We start from the raw sequence: 25,664 nt of genomic DNA on the forward strand, positions 1-25,664 counted from the left end.
ATTATTTGCTATTATTGCACGTCTGCATTAGCTCTTTCATTCTGTGAAACTTCACTGTATATTTATGTGTTATTAGTATAATCATAACTTCCTATCAGCTTCTTTTTAATTTCTGTTAAAGCAATATTAAGTTTATATTCTAGTAAGGTTTTTCCAGTAAAATCATTTTATCTTTCCTCTGATGGTCCATGTACCAAGTTTTTATGCCCAGAATTCCAAATTTAAAATTTTTGAAGATTCTGATCATATACGAAGAATCTAGTGTAATTCGTGGCTGTATGTGTGCCAGTGAATAAATTGTCCTCTATCTGCAATATGAGTACTTCGCAGGGCTAAATTAGTGATGGGACTGCCACCTTACTACTTCCAAATGTGCAGGATTTACTTCCCTAGCTTCTTCCGTTCTCTCAGCCTTTGGTATGTTTGTTTCTCATCTGCTTTAGAGACCATTGACCAGTTTTCACCTGTAATCTTAGACAAGAGACAGGGACCCTATATTATGGGTGTTATCATCCGGAACCAGATGGACCCAGGTTTTTTTAACAGATGGGATCAGTTTGCTGCAATGTTACTAATAAATTATAACACCTTATATTACAAATTGTGTTACATTAACATTACAAGATCAGAATTTCATAGAAGTTTTAAACAATTGTATTTTATTACCTTCTTTACCAATAAGAAATGAAAGTAAAGCATTTAATGCACTGGTGATTCAGCTGAATGGTTATGATGTATAACAAATAAAAGATTCTAATGATTTGGTTTGCAAGGATTAAGGAAGTTGCTATTTAACTTACTGCAAAAATAATCTTTTTCTTTTTTTAAATCTCAAACTTAAATCTCAGCTTTTCTTATAACCACTTAGCAAACTCACCTATATATTATTATTGCAATTTGAATGATAACATGAACTACACTGTTGAGTTCAGTTGTATCACCCAAACTATGTGCAAAAACTTTCAGTAATCTGGTCCAGTATGTTAGCTGTTATCAGAAATAAATTTATGATAAAATTAATTGTTATCTTCTAATGTTAGTAGGTAGTTCTAAGATTATGGTCGAGTGGTTAACTCGTTATCGCAAATCAGCTGATCTTGAAGTCAAGAGCTCTAAGGTTGAAATCCTAGTAGTTACTTTTATATATGGATTTGAATACTAGATCCTAGTGGATACCAGTGTTCTTTGGTGGTTGGGTTTCAATTAACCACCCATCTCAGGAATGGTTGACCTGAGACTGTACAAGACTACATTTCATTTACATTCATACATATCATCCTTATTCATCCTCTAAAGTAATACCTTACAGTAGTTCCAGAGGCTAAACAAAAAAAAAAAAAAAAGACAGAGTTAGTTCTAAGACTAAACATAAAAAAAGTGTTGCTCATATAATAAAAAATGTACAATAATCATAATCATCTCATCATCCAGAGTAGTACTAAATTGAAGTGCAACTACCACTTGAAACTCCATAATCAGTTCATTGTTTCATTGCCATATGCCTGTCAAGACATTTCAAGTGTCTCACACTGATTTTTATATAGAATTTTACATTCATCTTTTGTTCAAACTTGAGTGCTATAGTAAAATTGAAAACAAGCTAGCAGTACCTTAAAAAGTATGACTAATATTGGTCCCAGTGTAGTCAAATTCCCACATGAAGTACATACTCAAGAAAGTTAATGAAGAATAAAAAACCTAAGCTCTGCATTGTGTTTATTTGTTGACAGTTCGTAATAAAAGTACATTCAAATACAACTGATTATTCAAATTTAGGTACACATAAGCATGCAGCATTGTACATTTTCATTTGTCTGCCTGATTAGTTGCCGTTTTTTTATTATGGATTTATTGTATTTTTCTCTTAATATGTGGTTGAGATTGTCAGCAGTTAACAGAAATTGTTACTTCAGCCTCATTAATTAAAATTATGAAACTATGTACATTCTATAATATTATTGTTATAACAAGTAGTTCAGATAAAATATACTATATTTAGAGAGAGCTAAAATGGCCCTTGGTTTTGTCCAAACTGAAATGAGCTGTTGTGTTGAAACCAGTTTGTGAAAGAAAATAACTGAACAATAGCTAAAACTCCATTCTTAAATATACTTAAAGGAGTAATATTATATAAAATCTTGTAAAAAGTTATGAAATGTTAAATTTGCACTTCCAGCTAAACAATGCTCCTTTTCTGTAATTAACTATTCATGCTGGATTTCTTCAGAAAAGTCAAAATCTTCAGACTAACATAGAAAAGCAAGATTTAGTATCGTATATAAATAATTTTTTTCCATCATGTGATTCAGCGTAACTCTTCAGCCAATCTGATAAATTACTACTTATTAAAAGAACCTGCACATTTATTAAAATTAATTTATTTAATAAGTAAGAAATTTTTACAGGAAAAAAAAAGGAACTTTCTCATGATTAATTGCAGATAAAGTGTTTCAAAATTAGTGCAATTTTCAGTGATTACTTTTATGATTGTTTAATAGATTCCTAAACAGCTGTGCTGTTTATTTTCAGTAAAAACAATTTTTTGTTATTATTATTATTTTTAAAAATTACTTCCAATTTAAAAAAAATTTTTATAATAAAGTTAATACCCAATTAGGATTTGTTCCCCAGACTGGCTTTGTAATCTGACCACTGTAGGGTTTGACCTCTTGACTCAGTGATTGTACCTAATTATTTACTTTTCATATATGAGAAATATTTTTTTGTGAAAATTATCTTTTATGCTTAACATTCTGAGTGAGAAAATAACTGTTTTTATATCCCAAAAAAGTTTTTTGTATTGCCTCAAATTATTAAAAAAAAGTCTTATAATTAGAAAAATTAGATTAGAATGTTGGGACTTTTTCTGCTGCAGTGGTATGAATTGTGTTCTGTTCTTTATTTGAATTGATGTTATCAGATGATTAGTGCGAGTGTATTGCTACTGATAGCATAACTTGACAATAATAGCATAATTTTAATGTAAATATGTTGATAGCATAATTTTATGTATATAAATGGCTGATATTTGGTAACTCATTTCTTACGAAGTTCATTATCAGCAGATTTACTAAATCCTTTCAATAATATTTATATAGAGAAGTACCTGGTAGTTTTTTATATTGTTTTACATGTTAAGTAAACAACAGTACTTAAGAGTGTTCCTTATTTTTATTACTATTTGTTTTGTCTTGTCATATTAAATATTAGAGGGGCTTACCTGTCTGCACTAACTTTTCTGCATCTTCTTAGCTTATATTAAAAATATTTTTTCATAATGTTCCTTTCACTCATCAACCTTCTTCATTCTGAGTCCATCCTTATTTGTTTATGCTGTTAATTGTATGTGGTTATTGTTTACTTTATTAATGCGGTGTTATTGTAATTGTTTCTTGGTTCTTTTAGGTACTGTTAAGTGAGAAATTGACTTCAACTATACATATGATAAAAAAAAAATATCGTTTAAAGTAATGAAATTGTGTTAATATTTGTAAAATTAACTTGCTTTTTGGTATAGGAGAGGTACTATTTTAAATTGTTTTTTTTAGAATCTAATTTCGATGAGATATTTTGTCATTTGGTTATAAAATCTGATTTGCAAAGGAAGATACAATTTTTGTAGTCTTATTAGGTAGGAATCTGTGTTTAAAAAACAATTCTGATTAAAACAATTCAAACAACATTTTCAAGATGGTCTATATTTTCATCTTTTGTCAAGTTAGAAAGTAAGAATGTTATCTTCACCACTTAATACGACCATCAATTAAATGCTTAGGCCTATCATAATCTTCATTGCCAATTTTCTATACGTGTTCAAGCAGCATTAATGTCTCCAACCAAACGGCAATATTTGCTGTTTGGTTGCTGACGTTTTAATTGCAACATATACAGTATGAAATAAACAGCTTTGGCATTCTATATAAAACAGAAACTTGTGATGTGGCTATATTGTAATGTCATGAGTGCTATTGAGATAAAATCCAAAATTTCATTATTATAATTGCTATTTTAAATTGTATGAGATAATTCTGGGAACCTTTTAAACCTACCTTGTGTATTTATTTTTGTATCAAAATTTAAAAAAACTTGAATATTTATTGACTGCCAAAGGAAGGTAATGTGTAATTTAAGCTTGAAATGATCACATAAAAAAAAAAGTAAAACAATGTCTCAAGTATTCTGATAAATTATTTTTTTAACTTTAATTTATGTAGTAAACTTCTACTTATGTATTGTTTTTATTTCCTCTATAAACAATTTTATTTCAAATTAAATAATTTTTTTTCATGGGGATGGGTTTTTTGCCAAAGAGTGATGTTAAAAAAAAAATTTATAAAATAAAAATGGTATGTTATATGCTGAAGTTCAAATTCTATATAATTAATATATTAATGAAATGATTTTACAGTTGATAATTGATGTAAAAGCTTTTACGACTTTTTAAGGTTTTTTTTTTATTTATTGTGCATGTACTTGATATTGAATAGAGGATGTATTCAATATTATTTATTGTGTAGTAGATTGAATTGGTAAAAATAGAAATTTAGTATGTTGTTACACAAATCTTATTGTATTAATTTTAAATAAATATTTACTTTAGAAGTGTGTTTTATTTTATATATCACATCAACAAACTGTGGTCTCATATTTTCAGTATCATTTAATGTAATGGAAGTTACATTTAGTAATACTTATTTTTGTTTTCTCAGATATACCGGTATTTGCGTGTATTTGATCGGGATTCTGGCTTTATTATTGAACCTTGTTATCGGTATTCATTGGAGGGACAGCAAGGTGCAAAAATATCTGCCACAAAGAAATGGTTTGTATTTGTTTTCAGTTTGTTGTTTATATGGTTTATATTGCTTTTTTGTATTTGTTTTTATCTTCAAACTTATATAAAGAAGTCAAATTAAAATTCAGCTATATAAATTTATCATTTTTTTACGAAAAAAAAGTTAGGATCTGGAGTATACTGTAAGTAATGATACTCTGTTGCTGCTGTAAATTTAACTTTTAATCCCTTAATTGTTGGGTATTATCTTATTAAATTCAGTCAACTCAGTCTTAGGACTAGATTGTTCAGTAAAATCATTATAAAGTTTTTGTATTCTTACCACTCGAGCTATTGAGATTGTAAGTACTTTGCATTGACGTCAGCTGGGTTATAGATTCTATACCCAGCTATGAAATAGCATTTTATTATTTCATAATAAAAATTCAGATTTGTTGGATATCTTTGTATTATATACAAATAAAATAAATTAATGCATTTTGAATAAATGTCAAAAGTTAATTGAAACTTGCTTTATACCTCTGTTGTACATAATTTCATCATAGAGTGATTAGAGTATCTAATGTCTTACATTAAAAATACTATTTTAAATATGTTAACTAAAATTGAAAAGTAATTAATGTACTTTGTTAATCCAGTATTTTTTAACATAAATCCACTCTGTTGATTATAACAAATTCTATATTTAGATTTTTTGTAACTGGTTGTTGAAATAGTAATAGTAGTAGTAGTAATTTTATTATTTTTTACTCTTTTACAAACTTAAATTCTCTTATATTTTTTTGCCAGAGTCTTTCATTGGTTATTTATTACTTATGGAAAATAACATTTTTTTATTGAAAGAAGAAATTTTCAATGTAGTTTGCTGTTATTATATTAAATTTCTATCTATTGGAAAATTATTTTTATGATTGAAAATAATTTTCAGGTTTAAAAATGAGAAAATAGAGTCACTAGTCGGCTGCATAGCTGAATTAACTGAAGAAGAAGAAACGCAGCTCCTTCACCCTGGAAAAAATGATTTTTCAGTTATGTTCAGTTGTCGCAAAAATTGTGCTCAGTTGTGGCTGGGACCTGCTGCCTTTATAAATCACGATTGTAGAGCCAATTGTAAGGTAAGTATGTATGATTTTATTGACTTTATTCTTTGTAGATTATTCAGCTAGAATTTATTGATTTTTTTTATTCAGTTTGCTCAGTTTTAGTAACTATTGCTTTGGTTGCCCCAATTCCAGATAAAAATCTCTAAATCTTTTTTTTTTTTATTAATGAAATGTTCATTTTTTATATTTGTGCTTATCCAATTAATAAATGGTTTTGGTGTGGCATCGTAAATACAATGTGTTATTAAATCTTAATATAAGTTATAATTACATAATCATAAATTAAAAAGAAACTACAGTTTTTCAACTATTTTCATACTTCTTTAAAGTTGCATAGCTTGCACTAAAGGAAGCTTATTAAAGAAGCTCCTGCATTCATGTTTAATGCTCCTGCTTGTTTCTGCTCCTCCAAGATCCTGCTTTGCTTTATTTTGTATATTCTTATTTATAAATGTAAGACATAAAACCTGTTAAACCATTCTATATTGAAACTGACATTTCTTCAAACATAACTTTGAAATGGATTTTATTTTTCTTATGATAAATTATGTTATTGTTGCCTTACCTCCTTCCTTTGTTATTCAGAGAGTGTACATTCAGTTCTTGTTATATGTCTATTCTTTTTTTCTTACATACAAAGTTAATAATTTTAATTTTCTATACTTAATAATCTTTATTCATGAGCTTTAATCTTGGTAGAACTACAAGGAATTGACATCACCTATAGAAGTTCAATCTTTTATATTACTTTTCTTACTTTATTCCTTATATTATAACAGGCTATCAGTTTTATTAAATACATATACTCGCAGTTATAATGAATTAAACACAAAAAAAGTTAAAAGAAAAAGCTTATTTTATCATCTCTTAACATAGTTATAAATTTTGCCAGATAAGTTCCATAAAAAATCGTCATTGTTGATTTGTTGATTGCAGTTACTAAACTATATTACTTCACCTTTTTAAGTTAAGGTATTAAGTTAGTAAGTAATAGGCTTCGAGTGCCCTTGTACAAAAGAAAGCTGGGTCATCAGTTAATAATACTACATGGATGCACATAAGACAGTTCCTATCAGCACTGTCAAGAAATTTATTAACAGTAAAAAAACTACTATAAAAGTTCAGCTCTTAATATGAGAGTAAACAAAATTAATGATCTATTGGTAATTCTGATTTTCTTGTGCTCTACACTTATACTCATGTAAACACTTATGATGTAAATCATAAATTTCTGTTGCTCATTTTGATGTATTGCTGTAGTTTGCCCAAAAATAATCGATTATAACATTAAATTAAAAATGACAGAAATCTTATTTTCCATAGAAAAATAGGGATTCATCTTTAGTATCTGTATGGATTTTATGAGGGTAAATGAAATATAAATAGATTTTTGTTCCTGAGCATGTATGGTTGGTAGCACTGGGTATGCACTTCTAGTATGCTTGGGTGGGGGTCATTAGGAATGGAGAGAGCTGGCCATTCTACACTCCCAACCAGCTCATCAGTAATGCTCACGATGTCGGAGCAACAGGTGCACCCCTCTACTGCACAACGCATAATTATAAAATTTCTTGCTTGTGAAGGAGTTCAAGTAACAGAAATTTTCCAGAGATTGACTGCACAGTTGAGGGTAGAAATGTATTTCTAATGCAGGAAACTATATAGAAAACTATATTATATTTGCCTTTTATTTTTCAGTAAACCTTTTTTAAAAATAAAATCCTGTTTATATTTGATTTACCCGCATCTAAATAGAATCTACAAAAAGCTTAGAAATTTAATATCTTACATTATTTTATTTGAGGATTTTAAAAATAATTAATGCCATATTATATATATATATATATATATATATATATATATATTGTCGCTTGTTCACAGCTCAATCAGGATATTGAGAGATTGACAATTGAAAATGCTTATATAATTACAATTTATTAGTTACAGAGTATAAGTAAAATAAGACAAATCAATAATAATGACAATAATAGAATGGCAATAATGGCAACAGCAAACATTTAATAATAATAAATGTTATTAGTAAACAAATGATAATCATAGTAATCATAACCTCAACAACAACAATAGTACTAATAATAATAATATTAAAACAGATAGTGATTACATACAAAACAGAATTTAAAGTAATCGTCAGGATTTATTTACAAGTAGATAAATATAGTATGAAACCAGAATTCAGTCCCATTGACAAAAGACATTAGCATGACCGCTAGTCTGTAACACTTTTAACCACTAATCTTGTGTTAACAATAATAGTACAATAGATAAGACAAGTATAAAGTACTTTTACTGCAAATACCTTTGCTGTTCCAAATAAAACTATCCTAACGATTTATGAATGAAATTTAGTGCATTATCTTTTACACTTTAGGCTTACAGACTTAACTATTTCTTGTTTCATGTACTGAAATTACATGTGATGTCACCTTAATCGCGTCGACTTAATTCACACTAGAAATTTGCTCCTTCACTGTCCTCACAGAATACTCTCACTAACTGACATCTTGCTGAACTTTCCTCACAGACTCACATCATAACGTCTCGCTTAGACTGATTCCAACTGGTCTTTCCCAGCCTCTTCACCTGTCAGACCAGATCCAACTCGAAGTGTGAGAAAGATCGTTCGCTCTCACACATTCCCATGAAATTTCTACCCTGGTCTGGTAACTCTTTTCACAGAACAACATTTGTTTAGGGTTGTCAGTTGGCAGTATTAGAAAGTACCATTGTTAAACGGACCTGTTACTTTTGCTAAAAGGTTTCTTTTAGCCCCTTTCTGGATTATCCCATTATATTTTCTACTACTATCTTCTTAATTGGTAGGAATCCGTTACTCAGATCTGTTACACCAGTCTTGTTATGTTATATATATATATATATATATATATATATATACACTTCATAATTATTACTTGATACTATGTAATCTAGTATTTTATATTATTATTTATGAAGATCCTCTCCCCCAATATATTGTCATATATTGTTAATAAAGAATTAAAAAGAAATGACTGTAGAAATAATCCATATGAATGCTTTGAACTGTTATGAATAGCTATTGAAAAAAGCTAATGCATTAAATTATATGGAAATCCCTTTCTTGAACATAGGCCGAGAAAAATTGTCCAACAATTGCCATGTAAATATGACAATTCAGGCAGTAAATAAAATATAAAAAAAATGTTAGCTGGTAACAATATTGATTTTTAAATGCTGTCATGTCATTATGTAATATTGAACTGACATTTATTTTTAAAATATAATTTGGATACTAATAATGAATTAACAAAGATTATATCCTATATTCAAATTCACTTGTTTTGTAAAAGAAGAATTTTTACATTTCCATAATTTTTTTTCATTTATATTATTTATTTATAAGAAATGTAATTCATTATTGGCATTCGTTTTTTTTTTTTTTTGTTATTCTCAGTTAAGATAATTTGTATTTTAGACTTCACATTTGAATGACATTTAATTTTATTAATAATAATTACATACTTATATAAATAATGACAATAAGCAATACAAAACAAAAAAATTAAAATATTAAGACTAACAGTTTTACTTTCCTGTCTAGATAGTGCTATAACTCTAGAAGGGAAAGTATTATAATTAGTCCAGTTTGTGCATATGTGGTTTTCACCAGATCTTGATGTTTTGATGCCTAAGAAACCCAAAAAACCTGATGAAAATTTTCCATATGTATGTGTGTTTTTGGTGTCACCCTCGTAGTCACCTTATAATCTCTAGCACTATTGGACTGATTTTGACCAAACCTGGTCATATTACTTCTATATATGGGGTATTGATGCCATTAAATTTTCAACTTATAAGGTCAAGGGGGTGAGGCTGTAGAGCAAGGCACTCTCATTATTTCAAGTTTTCACATAATTATTTACTTATTATTTTTCTTAGGCACATTTTTTAACTATTAAAAAATAATATTTACAAAAAAGGTTTTGCAAAATCACATCCCCACCCTAAAAAATGCTCTAAGCTAATGGCTAAGTGGACATACTGTGTTAATAGTACCTCTTGTCCACATGGAGTGCTAGTCTAGCACTGATGTACAGCTGTTGTAATAGTCTGCCATGTTGTGCAGACTCATCACAGATGAGCAGTAGAATTAAATAAATGAATAGTATTTAAAGTTTAAAAAAGTAACTCGTCTGGCTAGGTCTCGATCTCGATCGCCTGGTACCTGGTATATTAAGCCTTGGGGTACACCTGTCTGCCGACCACTTTAATGAAATTTGTTTTATGTAAGTTGTAAAATTACATTAGTTTAGTTAGTGCAGGCCATCGCTGCTACTACTGCCATACCCATGTGAATTAAATACAGTATGCGCGTGTGCTTTAGTTAGAATCGTTAAATTAAATAAACAAAAAAATATTTATATAAAATGATAAATATTTTTAATTAAATTATGTGTGTGTAAGCTGTGCATCAGAAACAACCCACAGTTGCATGACTTTCTCAGAAAGCAGCTTTAGCCACGTAATGGGAAAGTCCTACAACTGTGTTGTTAGCTTTTTTATAAATGATACAACTGTCTTGTCAGCTTTTTTATAAATGATTAAGTATAATTTTAAAAATTACCTTAAAAAAGCCTCATTAAAAATGTGCTGCAGTCACAGTATTTGTTCACATTATTTCTTATAGTACTTGTGATGCTGTTTGACAAGTGCTGTTATCAGTTAATTATTGGTTTTCTTTAATCCATCAATAATGGATTATAGGACATCAGTAATTATTTAAAGCATGTTAAAAAATTTGAAGATGACTGAGCAGGCAGTCACTAATGTGTCATGTAACTATCAACAAATTTGGTAGTTTTGGATGTTGCTGTTTGATGTTCTCACAAGAGAGTTAAAATTAAGCCTCACTGCCATTAGCCATTAGATTTGACACTTGAGTACAAGCAATTCCCACAGAGCTTAGTCTGAATCCACTTCAGAGACAAATCTATCCTTGTATCAACTTTCTATTTTTGAATTGTTGTCAATTTTCAGTAAACATATATGAGAGTCTTGATTTGTACATTTTTAGGGAGGTTATTTTCCAGTATCTGCCAAAAGATATTTTATCAATAAAAAGCAATTTAAGTTCTTTTAACTATTTGTGTTGTATCTGTGACAATAGATTGTTCTCCCAGTATAATTTAGACTTCTCATATTATTTTTAAAGGATTTCAGAAGTTATATGGTTTATTACTTACTCACTTGAAAAGTATGTTAGTCATTTTGTTTATATTTTTTAAGAAGTTTATTCTAATGTTTGTGAATTAAAAAATAATTATATCTTCATGTGTGTTACAGTTTGTGGCTACTGGAAGAGACACTGCATGTGTGAAAGTATTAAGAGATATTGAATCAGGGGAAGAAATCACCTGCTTTTACGGAGAGGATTTCTTTGGTGAAGGCAATGAATATTGTGAATGTGAAACCTGTGAGAGGTTAGTACTAAAAATTGTATCTTCAGTTAAATGATAAATGGCTACTACTTTGTTTATTTTACGATTCTTATTTGTAATAAACTCATTTTTTTGTAAACATTAAATTAACTTTATAGTACATATTTGTTTTTAAAGAAGTTAAACATAATTTTATTTTTGCATTTATGTTATATTGATAACATTTATATTTAAATAAAATTTCTTATGTTTGATAAAACATATTTTTACTTCCCTCAATAGGAAAAAAGTGTTGAGTGAGTTGTATTGTATTTTAGTGTCATTTCTTCATCCATTAATGTGTTCTATCATTTGGTAGGAAAATGGTTAGCCTAATTGTTATGTGAAGTGAGCCTTTGGTGATAGTTATTGATGTTTATTTGAGCAACCTCTCGGTTAACATTAACTAACAAGGTACAAAAAATTTAAACAGTAAAAACATACAAAAAGATATTTTTATCATAGAGTAAACAAATAAACTTTACAGTTTCTGAAAGTCATAAAAGTTTTATGAAAAGGTTCAATTCTCCATTGTAAATGGTGTTAAGAATCATAACATGTGATACATTTTTTTAATGAAGTAGATTTCCTAAATTGCAATTTTTAAATCATCATGGATGTTTCGATCTTCCACCAATCATCTAATTACTTTCAAAGCAACCACACAGAATGGTTTTATTGTGTTGATGAAATTTTCTTTTTGCAATTTCCTTCAAATTCAGAGAATGACATGGCGTATTAAGAAATATAATGAACACCTTGAAGGAGTAGGATTTAGATGATCCCTGTGTCCTGGAATTTATACAAGGATTTCTTGAAAAATCCATAGAAATTTTGTTTGATTTGTAAAAAAATCTCTGGGTATGATTTTTGTACACAAAGATTTTAGTAAATTAAAAATTGCCTTCTCAACTAGGCCAGAAGTCTTGAAGACATTAACTTAAAAAATGGTGTATACCTCAAGTGTTGTCACTTTATTTGCTGTATCAATAAACAGAATTATAAAGTGTGAATAATCTCCTCTTGATTTAATGTTGATTATTTTATTGATTTTTGTCATCTCATTCTATGGCAACTTCTAAGTGCCTACCTCAGAATTAATTACATTTATTGAAAGGTTTAGCAGAAAACACAAATTAAAAATTTTTAGTTTTCAATAAAACAAGTATATGCTTTTCTTGTTTATTAATAAATAGTACACCTAAACTGATTTTGAAGCAAAAGAAATCAAAGTATCATGCCATTTAAAATGTTATTTATCTATTTTACACATAAAATGGATGAACTCAGAATTCTATATTGTAAATTTTATTACTTGTGGTTGGTAATTCATCACTCAGGGTATAAATTTATTATGTATGTTCTGTTGAGCTTGTTTAAACTGTTTCTGTTGTAGAGTCTTCTGTAATGTATATACCTATATGAATGTTAGATCCCATCCATAGTAGCTTTCTCTTGCTTGCTACAGTACATTTTGATCTAGCCCTCTGGTAAGTATCCTTGAAAAGAGTGGTGAGCCTGCTCTTCAGTGATTGTGAAACCAACTAATAATATCTTGTATGAGTTGTATCTGGAAATACAGTATCTTTCTACCATTATACCCGCAATTAAGTGGAAAAGAAAGGAAAAACATACTGCAGAAAAGATCCTGACAAGTATGATTTCTATCTTTCTACCACTGCTGCAGTACTGCAATCGTACCTCTGAGCGTGCATGCCATGTTGTATCATTTGTTGATTTTTTTTTTATAAACTACAAGTACAGCAACATTTATGTACACTTTATTAAGCATTGTTTAAAACATTCAGGTCAATCAAGAATCCCTGATTGTGAAATTACAGCACTTATCCAAACCAGCGGATATTAATTGACAGATTAGTGAACTTTATGATGAAAAAGTTACAAATTAATTGGTTAGAAAGTGGGTATGACAGTTAATTGAGGGACACAGTAATGTACATGACAAGCAAAGTAGTGGGTGCCCTTCCATAGTGAATAACACGATTTGGTTGTGTAATAGGGTGGAAAAATTTTTTTTTAAATTGATGCTTTACAATTTCTTCATTATGTTTTGAGTTCCTAGGATTTTCACAAGCAGTTCTGCATGAAATCATAACACAAAACGTAGGCTATCACAAACTCTGCTCTTGTTGGCTACTGAAAATGTTGATGGAGGTTTATAAAACAAGTGATTAGACCAAATCTGATTGAACAATTTGGCTGGGAACAATTGAAGCATTCATCTTATAGTTCTTACTTGGTGCTGAGTGAGACTACCACTATTTTCTCCATCTCATGCGATACCTTGCTAGTCACCACTACAATAATACAGACATGAAAAATGCTGTATAACAGTGATTATCTTCACTCATGATTTTTTTTGAGAAAGGAGTAAAATAACTGATTGCAAGCAATGATGAAAATTATTGTTGGGTAAAGTTAACAAAAAACACGCTCGTATTTGCCAAAAGAAATTAGACTTTAATGAGAAAGAACAAATGAACTTAGTTAAATCAAAATCTTAAAAAATGAAAAGAAATTATGAAATTAACATAACTTAATGATGCTAAATAAATATCAGCTGAATCAGCATATGAACAATGATATTAAATGAGATTTCAATTATGTATTTTTTAAATACACATTTTGACAATATAAAATTTAACAACTCCTGAAAACAAGAGAACATAAAACACCTTATTTTCAATTGTAAATTTAGAAAAACATAATATCAATAGAAAAATGAAACTGGAAAACAGTTGTACTACTGACATATACTATAATATGACAAATAGCAATGAACGGATGTCATTAACTTAGATAATTAAATTACAATAGTTTCAGTATAAAAGGAGTTAATTACAATATAATCGCATTGAGATTAATTGAGCATGTAAAATAGGTTGCAGCTGAAACGATGACACAACTTTATGTAAGTCACCTGTTGTGACTGTACGGTGAGTAAATGGGTTTTAAACTAAACATGAAATTGAAATTGAAACTTGAAAGGCATAGGTATGATGAACTGAATGTTTCACAAATTTTAATGATAACCTAACTGTTCAACGTAATAAGTAATGAAAAACTGAACTTGCCTGTAGCACACAAATATTTGTAAGAGACGAACTTGTGAATGAAGGTAAAACGAATACATACAGTAAATTCCTGAGCGTAGTCCGCCATGGTGTATCAGGAATACAGGGGTGAGAATGTGGCTTCGAGGTTGAGCAAGACTGGGCGTCTGAAATGTGTAGCAACGAGTTTGAAGAAATTCTGCTTCGCTGAAAATATAATAAGAAGCTGGAGAAAATTCAGCATCGACAGAATTGACAGCTTGTAATGATTGAAACACTTTCCACAGAGAAGTAATGTAGAATTTGAAAAATAACTTAATGAAGAAACGAGGCTGGACGAACATAGAAAACTGTGAAATCACGAAAAACTGATGAGTAGAACTAGAAAATATTTTCGACACAGGAATACCGCACCGTGTATGCGAGTATGAAGGTGATGAAGATATTAGCACAAATCTTGAGAGCAAAACGTAAAGGCGTCTTTACATTGTGAAGGTCTGGTCAACTCTGCCAAAAAGATGGCGCGAACGAAAAGAAGGGGAAACCGAGCCTAGGCAGATCTAAGAGAGTGTATGTTGGCAACAGGAGATGTGTGCAAGTATTAGTATGTGAACGAAGCAAAAGGGAGTGAATGAGAGCAGCAATAAATTTGCAAGAAATGAAAACACGCGGTCACTAGAATGACAGAAATCGCTGTCTGGTTGACGCCAGGGCTCGAATAAAACGAACAAATATAAACAACCAGATACACATAAGACAAGCCCAAAACGAAACATAGTAATAAATATATCAAGCCTGTGATAACAACATGACCCCACCCTAGCTTTGAATTCATTGGAAATACCGAAACTTTACGCATGGCATAAACAATTATGTAAAAAATATAGTTAAGGTATGCTGTTTTGTACTCTTCATTTATTCTCTTGAAAGTTATGTATTTTTTAATAACAAAATTGTACTTACTTTCTGGATACACATCTTCTGTAAGCAGCTTATATAGGTTGTATGAAGAAATTTGTCTTAGTTAAGAAGGATTTGTACAACCCATAAAAAGGATGTTGAGGCTGTCCTTCACATCTTTACATCTAGTTTATGAGCGTGGTTATTTTACAGAGAGTAGTTACCACTGTACAAACCCACCGGGTTTGTCTAGTGGTTAACGCGTCTTCCCAAATCAGCTGATTTGGAAGTCAAGAGTTACAGCGTTCAAGTCCTAGTAAAGCCAGTTATTTTTACACAGATTTGAATACTAGATCGTGGATACTGGTGTTCTTTGGTGGTTGGGTTTCAATTAACCACACATCTCAGGAATGGTCGAACTGAGAATGTACAAGACTACACTTCATTTACACTCATACATATCATCCTCATTCATCCTCTGAAGAATTATCTAAACGGTAGTTACCGGAGGCTAAACAGGAAAAAGAAAGAAAAAAGTTACCACTGTACAGCTCTTATTGATATTTATCCTCATTTTATATTTTGTACACATGCAATTTAAGTAATATAAACTTTTTTAAAGAAAGAAAACATCAATTGCCCAATAATCAGCATGAGTTTTCAGATTTTTAGCTGGTGAATTCTGATACCGTTGTTTATATTGAGGGATTTAAACTAGGTGATTCAATTGGGTGTATTTTTATGCTAAATCATATTTTACTTATTTGTTTTACCTCATTGATGCAGCATACTTGCTGCTGAATCTTTAGCTTAGCATATATCACCAGATGCCACTATATCCTTTAGCCCTTATGAATGAGTACTAATTTGTATATTGTTACACGTGTTATGTATAATTAGAATAAATGGTTTTCTGTCTTTATTTTTTCAGGAGGGGAACTGGTGCATTTGCAAAAGATAAACAAGCTAACAAGACTGATGAAACTGTGAACACAGGATATCGGCTTAGAGAGACTGATAACAGGATTAATAGAACAAAACGATCAGATCGTCAGGCAAAACCAGATTCTTCTTCTCTGACATCATCTCAGCTAGAATGTTCAAGTGATACAAATAGTCGTTCTTCATCGGTTAATGGTGATATAAGTACTCCTTCATGTAAAAGTGATAGTGTAAAAGTTGATGGTATTGTGACACCATTGAGCATGAGAGAATTGAGGCAAAAAGGTCTTACAAAATATGATGCTGAAATGCTCATTGCTCAAGGTTGTAAATTCTCTGATATGGATGATATAGGACAGAAAATGTTAACTGCTAGGGAAAATCACCCAAATCACAATGAACAAGATTGTTCAGCAAATGGTCGTAATTTACGATTAAGACCCTCTCGTAAAAAGTGTGATAGTTTGTGCGAGACTGGTGAAAGTGAAAAAGTAAGTGAAGAAGCTAATGATAGTGCTATTCCAACACGTATGTCTTTACGTAACCATAAACGATTATCAGAACCTGTGATAGAAACATCATCTGTTATGAAAGAAAAAAGTAATAATAATAACAATAATAATAATAACATTAATAATAATAATAGTAGTAGTAGTAGCAGTAGTAATAGTAGTAGTAGTAATAGTAACAATAGTAATAATAATAATAATCATAACAATGATGATGATAATGATGATGATGATGATGATGATGTTGATGATGATGATGATGATGATGATGATGATGTTGATGATGTTAATGGTAGTAATAATAATAATCAGTATGATACAAGGACAGATAGTGATTTAAGTATAGAAGAACCGAAATCTACTCAAACAGAAACAAAGAAGGAAAATGATACATTGTTATTCTCTTCTCGTAGAGATAGTTGCCGGCAAAATGTAGCTAGAAAAGTAAATAGTGCAAATTCTAAAAAACGGATAAGAAAGGGCTTTTTAAGAAGTGCAAATGGTCGATTTGCAAGTTCTATAAGTAAATCTTACTTGGACACTAAGCGGAATGGTGTTATTAATGGATTTCGTCGAGCGTGTCCAAAAAGTTATGAGTGTAGTGCTAATTTGGAAAAAACTTCTGTTAATATGGAAGAATGTGCAAAAGATATTTATGAATTCGATGAACAAGATGAAAGTGAAGTAAGTGAAGTTGTTTCACTACGTCGTTCAACTGTGTTATGCAGTAGACGAAGTAGCGAAAGTTCTGAAGTTACTAAAGCTGATAATTGTAAACAAAAAACACCTGAAAAATCAGGTGGGGGGGGTGGGCATTTGAAATTAACTTTACGTATGAAAAGAAGCCCTGTACTTGATGAAGTGATAGAAGTAGGTAATAGTTGGAGTGAAGACTCGTATGAACCCGAATATGAAGTTTTGCGAGTAGAAGGTGTTGGTGACTTAGACATAGTGACTCATAGAAAGAAAAAGCACAAAACAAAAGACAGAGAGCGCCGACGTCGGAAATTAAAGGAACTTCTGGAATCAACCCCACCAAAATGCAGTGATGATTTCTCATCAAACGGTCCAGTTCATCCTCCAACAAAACGGCTACGATTGATATTCGGTAATGAAAGCCGGACTATTGATATACCTTCTTTAACTACACCGACTGTAACTTCATGAAATGTCATGGATGATAGGTTAAGATTAATGTTGGCACCCCTTATTATCCTGCTAGTACTGGTACTACTAGCTGTGTTAAGCTGTGCTGTATTTTGGCTGTTAAATTGTAAAGCAGGTTAAATTTTGCTTTCAATTTAATGCAGTCTGTTGTGATAGCCGTAATGTGTTGAATGTTGACACTGCCACAACCAGTATCCTTGTTTATAAATGCAGGGTTCATTCTTTTCTTTTATAAATAATTTAATCAGGTGATATGGCTGTATTAGTTATGACGATTTTTTATTTTGTTTACAAAACTTGTTTAATGTTTTGTTTTTTTTTTTAAGGAAAGAAAATCATAGCTTTTTGTATTTGAATGGTATATGTCTTAAAACTCAACAGCAGTGATTCTTAAGATAAATTTTCTTCAATAAATTTAAAAATTAATTTTCTTAAAATATAAAATTAAGAATTAAATTATAAAATTTAAAATTCTAAATTCTGAATTTAGAATTATAAACTAGAGTTTTATTTAAGATATTTAATGGATTAAATTTTTAGCGTAGCTGAGCTCACAAGAAGTGTAAATAAATAATTTATTCTGATTGTTATGTAGTAATATATCTAAATCATGTCAGGAATGAGTATGTGTGCTACTCTTCAGAAAAATAAGAACTGCACCAGCATTTGCCTGTATGAATTCAGGGAATCCCATTATAAAACCTTGATCAAAGCAGTGTCACAAAATACACAATTATGAAAAACAGAAAGCTAAAAGCTGTATTAATAATTAAAAATATAAATTCACAAAATGACACATATCTACAGATGCTGAATAAATAAAATCAACTACAATTCAGAAGGCTTTAATAAAAATTACAATTATCATTTAATAACTCAGTGACAGAGTAATATTGTTTCTGTTAAAGAAATAGTTTTAATATTTAAGTGAATTTGTGGGAAAATCTTTTAAATATTAACATTAAAAGCCTTTTGTGTATAGAGTTTGAATTACCCTAAAACAATTCTGTTTTCCAATTTAATAGAAATGTATGTAGATATTTTTTTTAAGAATAAGTGGCTATGTTTTTAATAAAGGTCATACATACATTCATATAAATTATGAACATGTCCATAAAGTTTTAAAAAATTTTTGTGTTTGGAAAACTTACGATTTTGAGAGAGCCCCAAGTAGAGATTTTAAAACAACCTATCTCTGTGAGCTAACTATTCCTGAGACATGCCTTCAACTAAAGATATATTTTACCCAAGAAAGGAATATTTATATTAGATTGGCAAATAATGTAATAATTTATAACATAAAACGTGGGTTTTTCAGCCAAAAATAGGTTCATTATCCGAACAATGGATAAAATTATCAGTCTAGAAGTTAGTCATGGACATCATCCTTACCACATGCTGTTTTTCAGTTCCTGGAATCTGTACATGAATAACATAGCAGGATCAGATCTTCATCCGCAGAACCAGTAATACAGAAAAAATAAATATAGGATAAGGAAAAGGTATTAGTGATAAGAAAGGGCAATCTACTCAAATATTTTGGTACTTCATATTTATATGGTCATCTAAACTGTGATCTAATACATCAGCAAAATCATAAAACTTGATTGCAGCAATTCTTAAGATATTTTCCTGTACACCCTAGTATTAATATATTTTTAATTCACTTAAAAATATATTTTTTCCTTCTCCTAAATATATGGTCAGTAAAGAGCACTAGGAAAATGAAAATACAATTATAAGACCTTTCAAAAACATAAAAATTTAGTCAATAAAAACATGGAATCCTATTAAATTAATCTGTTACTTTCAACAGTTAACTAATAATATTAACTAAGCTCTTTTTTTTTTTTTTTTATTTCGTTTTATGGCAAATATTTCTGACAAAAAAATTTGAACAGTAATAAGTAAGGATATTATAATTTTTATCAGCCTGATGGTTCTCTGGTTGTATTCAGATAAAAATTTTTACTTTTTACATAGTCAATTAATGGATTGAATCTTGCACATAAGTTGCAGTCTCTTGTCTCTCCACTTCATCACAACAATATTATTACCATTCACGATATGTGTTCGCCTTGTTTCAATTTAGTTTTAGTAACATAAGTCGGATTGAGTTTTTGCTTTTATTGTAGTGTGCCTGCTAAAAGTATGACTTTATTTAGCAGTTTATCAGCTATTGCAACACTTTTATACCAGTTATCGGTATAGAGTCCTACCAGAGTCTAAGTAAGGTTCCATTAACTCTTAATATTACCTTTTGGGATGTAAGACAGATTCCCTTAGTACTCTCCTTTTCTTTACCGCAATAGATTCTATATGCTAATGTATAGCAATCTTTAACCAAATCTTAAAAACTCTTGATTCCATATTTGTGCCTCTAATTTTTATTATATTGCCAGAAATATAATTTTTGTCTATACAATGGGTTAATAGCCATTCAGAAATTACTAAATAAATTACAATTTACCTAATTTTATGTAATCTATCACTATCAAATGCTGCAGTATTATCAGCACAGTGAAATAAATTCAAAGGTTAAATAACTACATTTTCTGTACTATTTACTCATTTTCATTAGGCCTATTTATGTCCATATCTATATTTTCTATTTCTAGTAAATTATCATCTATCATTTCTTCTTCACCAGTACTTATGTTAACATTTAGCAAGTTCCAAGTTGGGTTGTAATCACTAGCTTTCATAACTGTTAATGCACTCACAAATGTTTCAATTAAGGCAGTTGTGAAAAGAGGAAAATATGTAATTGGTGGGGAGTTGTGTAGAGGATAATGCTTCAGCCAGGCAGTTCCTTAAAATTAAAAGTTATGTTCTTCCTTTAAAACTAAGTTATGTTACTTCCTAGGCAATAGGTCTAGATTCACAGCAAAACAGTTGTAATGGAAAAAGTTTTTTTCTAATTCTGACTGTTAAAATTCAAACAAAAAATATAAAATTTGCTACTTTATTTTTATTAGACATAAGTAATTCTTTTTAATAGAAATATTCTGGCATCCATAAAAAAAACATCTACACTGAAAGTACTGTATTAACATGTAACAAGTCCCAAGTTGGGTCGTAATCACTATCTTCCCCAAATAGGCTTTTATTTTCACTTGATTAAGATGAAGTTTCATCTTACACATTTATTATATTGTCATCATCCATAAGTAAGAGTTGAAAATTGAATCAAACAACATAAAAAAGTGCTAATTAAAAAATCTTAACCTAAGAAACAGAGTCCTGGAACAGACAATAAATGTCTGCACATAGACACCAAATGTTTATTTGTCACTGTTTTTTATTATCTTCATCTTAGAAAAACTAATAAGTAGTTTACATACTTAAACAATATTAAAAAAAAAAAAATTTATCAAACACTTCACTAAAGTATTACAAAACACAAACACGAAAATCCACAATATCCAATTATTTTAGGTTATTTTTTAATGTTGTGAATGAGAAACATCAGTTACTTAGGTTACAAACTTAACAGATTAAAAATATTGTACATGTATGGTCAGCAAATAAAATTAATAACTGAGGATTATTGCTAGGAGAATGTAAATCTGAAACTAAAAATATTCCCAACGTGCGAAGGGAATTTTTTAAATATACAGATGTTATTTATAATATATCACATGAAAAAGTCAAAAAATGGCTACAGATCAATCTCTCAGACTTCAAAGACAAAACTACAGCGACAGGTAAATCCATCTCAGTGATAAATTTTAGCAAAGATACTTGAGAGATGCGTTTGTCTCTGATAGCGGTTCTGGTGATTATTTTGGCCATGGCAGTCAACCTGTTTAAACAATTATTCCAGCATAAATTGTAGGCAGTAATTTTTTAATTAAACAATGTTGTTTGTCATTTCACAGTTGTTTCATCCCCACTATACATACATATTGAATCATCTTATCTTGATTTGAACTTGATTTAATTTTTATCTTATGATACAGATAGGTAGGTATATTTTGTCAAAATTACCTTATTTCATTCATAGTGCAATATATGAGAGCGTAACTGTACATTTTTAGCAACAGATCAAACTTTACTGCAAGCCCCTATTATAAAACTAACCTGCCCAAGATAACTTTAGCATATTGTATTTTGTTGCTTTGTTAGCGAGGCTTGAGCTAAACCATAAAAAATATTTAAATTACATATTTATATTGCATTACAATATTTAAATATTTTACATTCATCTAATCATATAAACCATATACAATTTATATATGCTTTAACTTCTTGTGGGCTCTCCTACAGAAACTGTGTTTTGCTATACACAATTCTTTAAATGTGTTGGTTAACAAATAAGAAAAAAAGTTGTATGATATGTTTGTTACAATCATGGCATCTGTGTATTTATTTTTAGCTCTGAGCTGAAAACCTCATATAATGATTTGTATTTGTAACTTACAGATTAATTAATCATTTATCACTTTATAATTTACTAAGTTTTGTAGATATTAGTGGTCTATGTAAAAAATGTTTGTGTTCTTTTCTAGCTTTTCAAGAAAAGTGCTTTCTTGCTCAAATTTTTACTGTAATTATCATATATATCAGCTTTAAAATTTTGACAGAATTTCCAAAAAAAATGTTTGTTGAATAGTCAGGTGGATTTTGGAATTCATTATCCTCTAAAGTTTCAGTCCCCTTTTTTTGCCCAGTCTTTTGAGATAGAAACCAGAGAGCATTTTTTTTAATATTGATTTGAATAAGGGTGATGGTTTCAATACCAGCAGTACAGCTGATTGGTTTATTTGTTTTATAAATCTTTTTACAAAAAAAATACAAAAAATATATCAAAGAAAGAGGACAGTGTATTATCTGTTTGCTTTATGCTTAGTATATGTTATTGAGTAGCAAATTAAGACTTATCGATACTAATATACATAATCATAGTCAGAAGATATTTAGTTATGTTGACCTTTGACTCTGATACTCTCTAAATACAATATAGTACATATAATCTTTTAAGTCTTAAAGATATTATTTACCTTATCTAATAATATTGCTTATTACTTGCAGTTCAGATCGTAAGTGGAAAATTTTTAATACTCGAAGTTTTCTCTTTTAGGATATTTCTTTTCGATAACATCTTGAAAGATAAGAATTAATTTAAAAGGAAACATTAATAATCTTACATGATCAATTTCCTTGTCTATTGATTATTTCATTGAAGTGCTTTTATTGAAAAACAACTTAAAATTTCATTATATGAGGTTTCTGCATGTCAGTTGATAGATCCATTATGTAATTGAAGTGCAAATTTTAGTGTTATCAATCAGTTATTTAGTAATTATATTAATGTATATATAAAGGGAGGTCTATTGAATTTTATTACCCGGTGACTGTTATGTATAAGTTAATAATATTGTTATTAAATTTTCTTTTGGTGTAAAAATTACACTACTTAAGTGTTACTATACATTTAGCATAAGCATTATTTTGACAGTGTATGAAAAATCTTATCACTGCATACATCTCTTATTAGAAAAGGTTACTTCACATTACTTTGCTTTATAATATTCTCGTTTGGTTTTAGATAAAAAGATAATGCTTACACTTAATTCATGGATAAAAAAATTCTGGGTATTATTATGGTTTTAAGGAAATGAAAAGTGGTTTTCTTTAAAGTAGTGAACTCCCAGAGACTCATTTTATGATAAATCACATTGTACCAATTAAATGAAAAGTAACATATAAAGTAAATTATCAAAATGTGTACTTTTCTTAAAACATGTTAGTTACAGAAATATATGTATACCCTTTAAAAACCAGATAATTTTGAGTAGAATCTAAATAACTGGCAGGTATGAAAACGAAACATATGTTTGTTTTCATCATCAGATTACATTTCATTTCATTCCTAATTATAAATAATTAAACTAATGTCTAAAACAATTTCTTTTCCATACACCATTCATCATTTAATTAAATGAAATAAGTAAGTGTACATTTTGTTTCAGAAGTAAACAGTAAAATTACACCTTATATTTTTTGAAAAATGCACCTGTGAAATTTGTGTTTAAGTATAAAGAAAGGTTAGCATTAGTAGATGCTGTGAATGCTTAAAATCTTAACGATCATAATAGTATTTATAGATGTAAAGATTACTCTTTTTATTTGTAAATGTTACAAACAATGATAAAATTATCATTTTCTTCTATTTATGCCCTTTCTTTTTTATATCTTTACTTTTATTTAGTAGTTAAGAACAAAGTGTATATAATTGATTAATTATATATAATTAATTAATTATATATTATTATTATCTATGAAGTTCTGATGAAATTACTTAAGTGAGAAAATTTTTTTTTTTACATTCCTTTGCAATTTATAATTTATTTACATAATGCCTGTGCTTTTTCCATGGGTTCTACAATACTTTTCAATATTATTATGACATATGTTATAATTTATAATAATTATTATTAATTTATAATTTAGTAATAGTTAAAATAAGTTTAATATGATCAATATAGATAAATTTAGCATCATTCTTCCTTTATATACCTATTAAAAATTAAATAATTTTATTCTGATGTACAGTCAGATTTTTATATTATCATACAGTTTTATCCTTATTTAAAAAATTTAATAAAATCCAAATTGTTGTTTAAATTTTTAACTTTTTTTGTTGTCATTATACTGTCAAAATACTGAAGTTATGTCATAATTTTGAATTAAAAGTGTAATAATTTTATTAAATATTGTTTAATGTGCTTATGAAATTCAGATGTTATTATAAATTTTAAAGATATATTATAAGCTACTTCTTACAAACATTTAAGTATTCAGTTGTGAAATTTTGCTAGTTTTGTACTCTGTTTATTCGTAAGTTATTATTTGTGATAATTTTTTTAAATTTATTTTATTCTTAGAATCGGTTTAAAGTTCTTATTGTTGTAAATTGCCATTAATATATATACTTTTTTATTTTGTTATTTTTTTTTTTTAATTTCATTCCTATTTTATAATACAGTGGCTTCAGTAACTACCACGTCTACAGAACAGGTCCAAGACACAGAAATGATGAAGAGCAGGATTGGTAGTACACATATCTAGAAGAATTCAACTATATAATAACTAAACTTAAATCAAACCTTTTAAATATTGTATTATTAATATTCATTGCCATGTTTTGTCAGTATTTGGTCATTTCTCTTTTTAACATTTTTTCATAGTTTAATATTTTTTATCATCATTGAATTTCTTTCATGAATAAATTTGAAATTTTCTTCTCACATCTGTGTACTACCAAATTGTATCTTTGTTTTGGAATTCTGGTACAATATTTATTTCATTATTGCAAGATTAAAGTTTTTTTAGTGTAAAATTTTGAGACCATTGCTTCATTATTCTAGAAATTAATTCCTTAGGTGCTGGATTAAATTAATTCCTCTAATAATGTAGTTACTGTCCAAATATTTCTGCCATTACTTGATTGATTTTGTAAATTAAGAAGTTGTTTTCAAGAATGATTGATTCATTCAAAAACTACATTAGCTGTTGGATATTGAAGTTTTACTGGGTACCATAAATGGAAATATAACATGGAATAATACCAAAGTGCTTTTATGTCAAACATTCCATTTTCTACTTTAAGAAATTGCACCAGTGATATGGACTTTTAATTTGTATGGTTGCTTGTTTTAAAGTTTAATTCCATAAAAATTCATATTATAAAA

At 28.9% G+C, this 25,664-nt stretch overlaps 1 protein-coding gene across 2 annotated transcripts in view; it reads left to right on the forward strand.

Moving 5' to 3' along the window:
* The window catches only part of Hmt4-20 (Histone methyltransferase 4-20), a 53,926-nt gene extending 29,010 nt beyond the window's left edge, over positions 1–24,916 (forward strand). For both annotated transcript variants that reach the window (XM_075358420.1, XM_075358419.1), the window contains 4 exons: positions 4,710–4,822; positions 5,724–5,910; positions 11,242–11,378; positions 16,281–24,916. In XM_075358420.1, the coding sequence (XP_075214535.1) occupies positions 4,710–4,822; positions 5,724–5,910; positions 11,242–11,378; positions 16,281–17,967 (2,124 nt within the window). In that variant the 3' untranslated portion in view covers positions 17,968–24,916. The remainder of the gene's footprint in view (positions 1–4,709; positions 4,823–5,723; positions 5,911–11,241; positions 11,379–16,280) is intronic.
* Positions 24,917–25,664: the final 748 nt, after the last annotated feature.

This window comes from Lycorma delicatula, chromosome 2 (assembly GCF_047948215.1).
Source record: "Lycorma delicatula isolate Av1 chromosome 2, ASM4794821v1, whole genome shotgun sequence".
Taxonomy (NCBI): domain Eukaryota; kingdom Metazoa; phylum Arthropoda; class Insecta; order Hemiptera; family Fulgoridae; genus Lycorma; species Lycorma delicatula.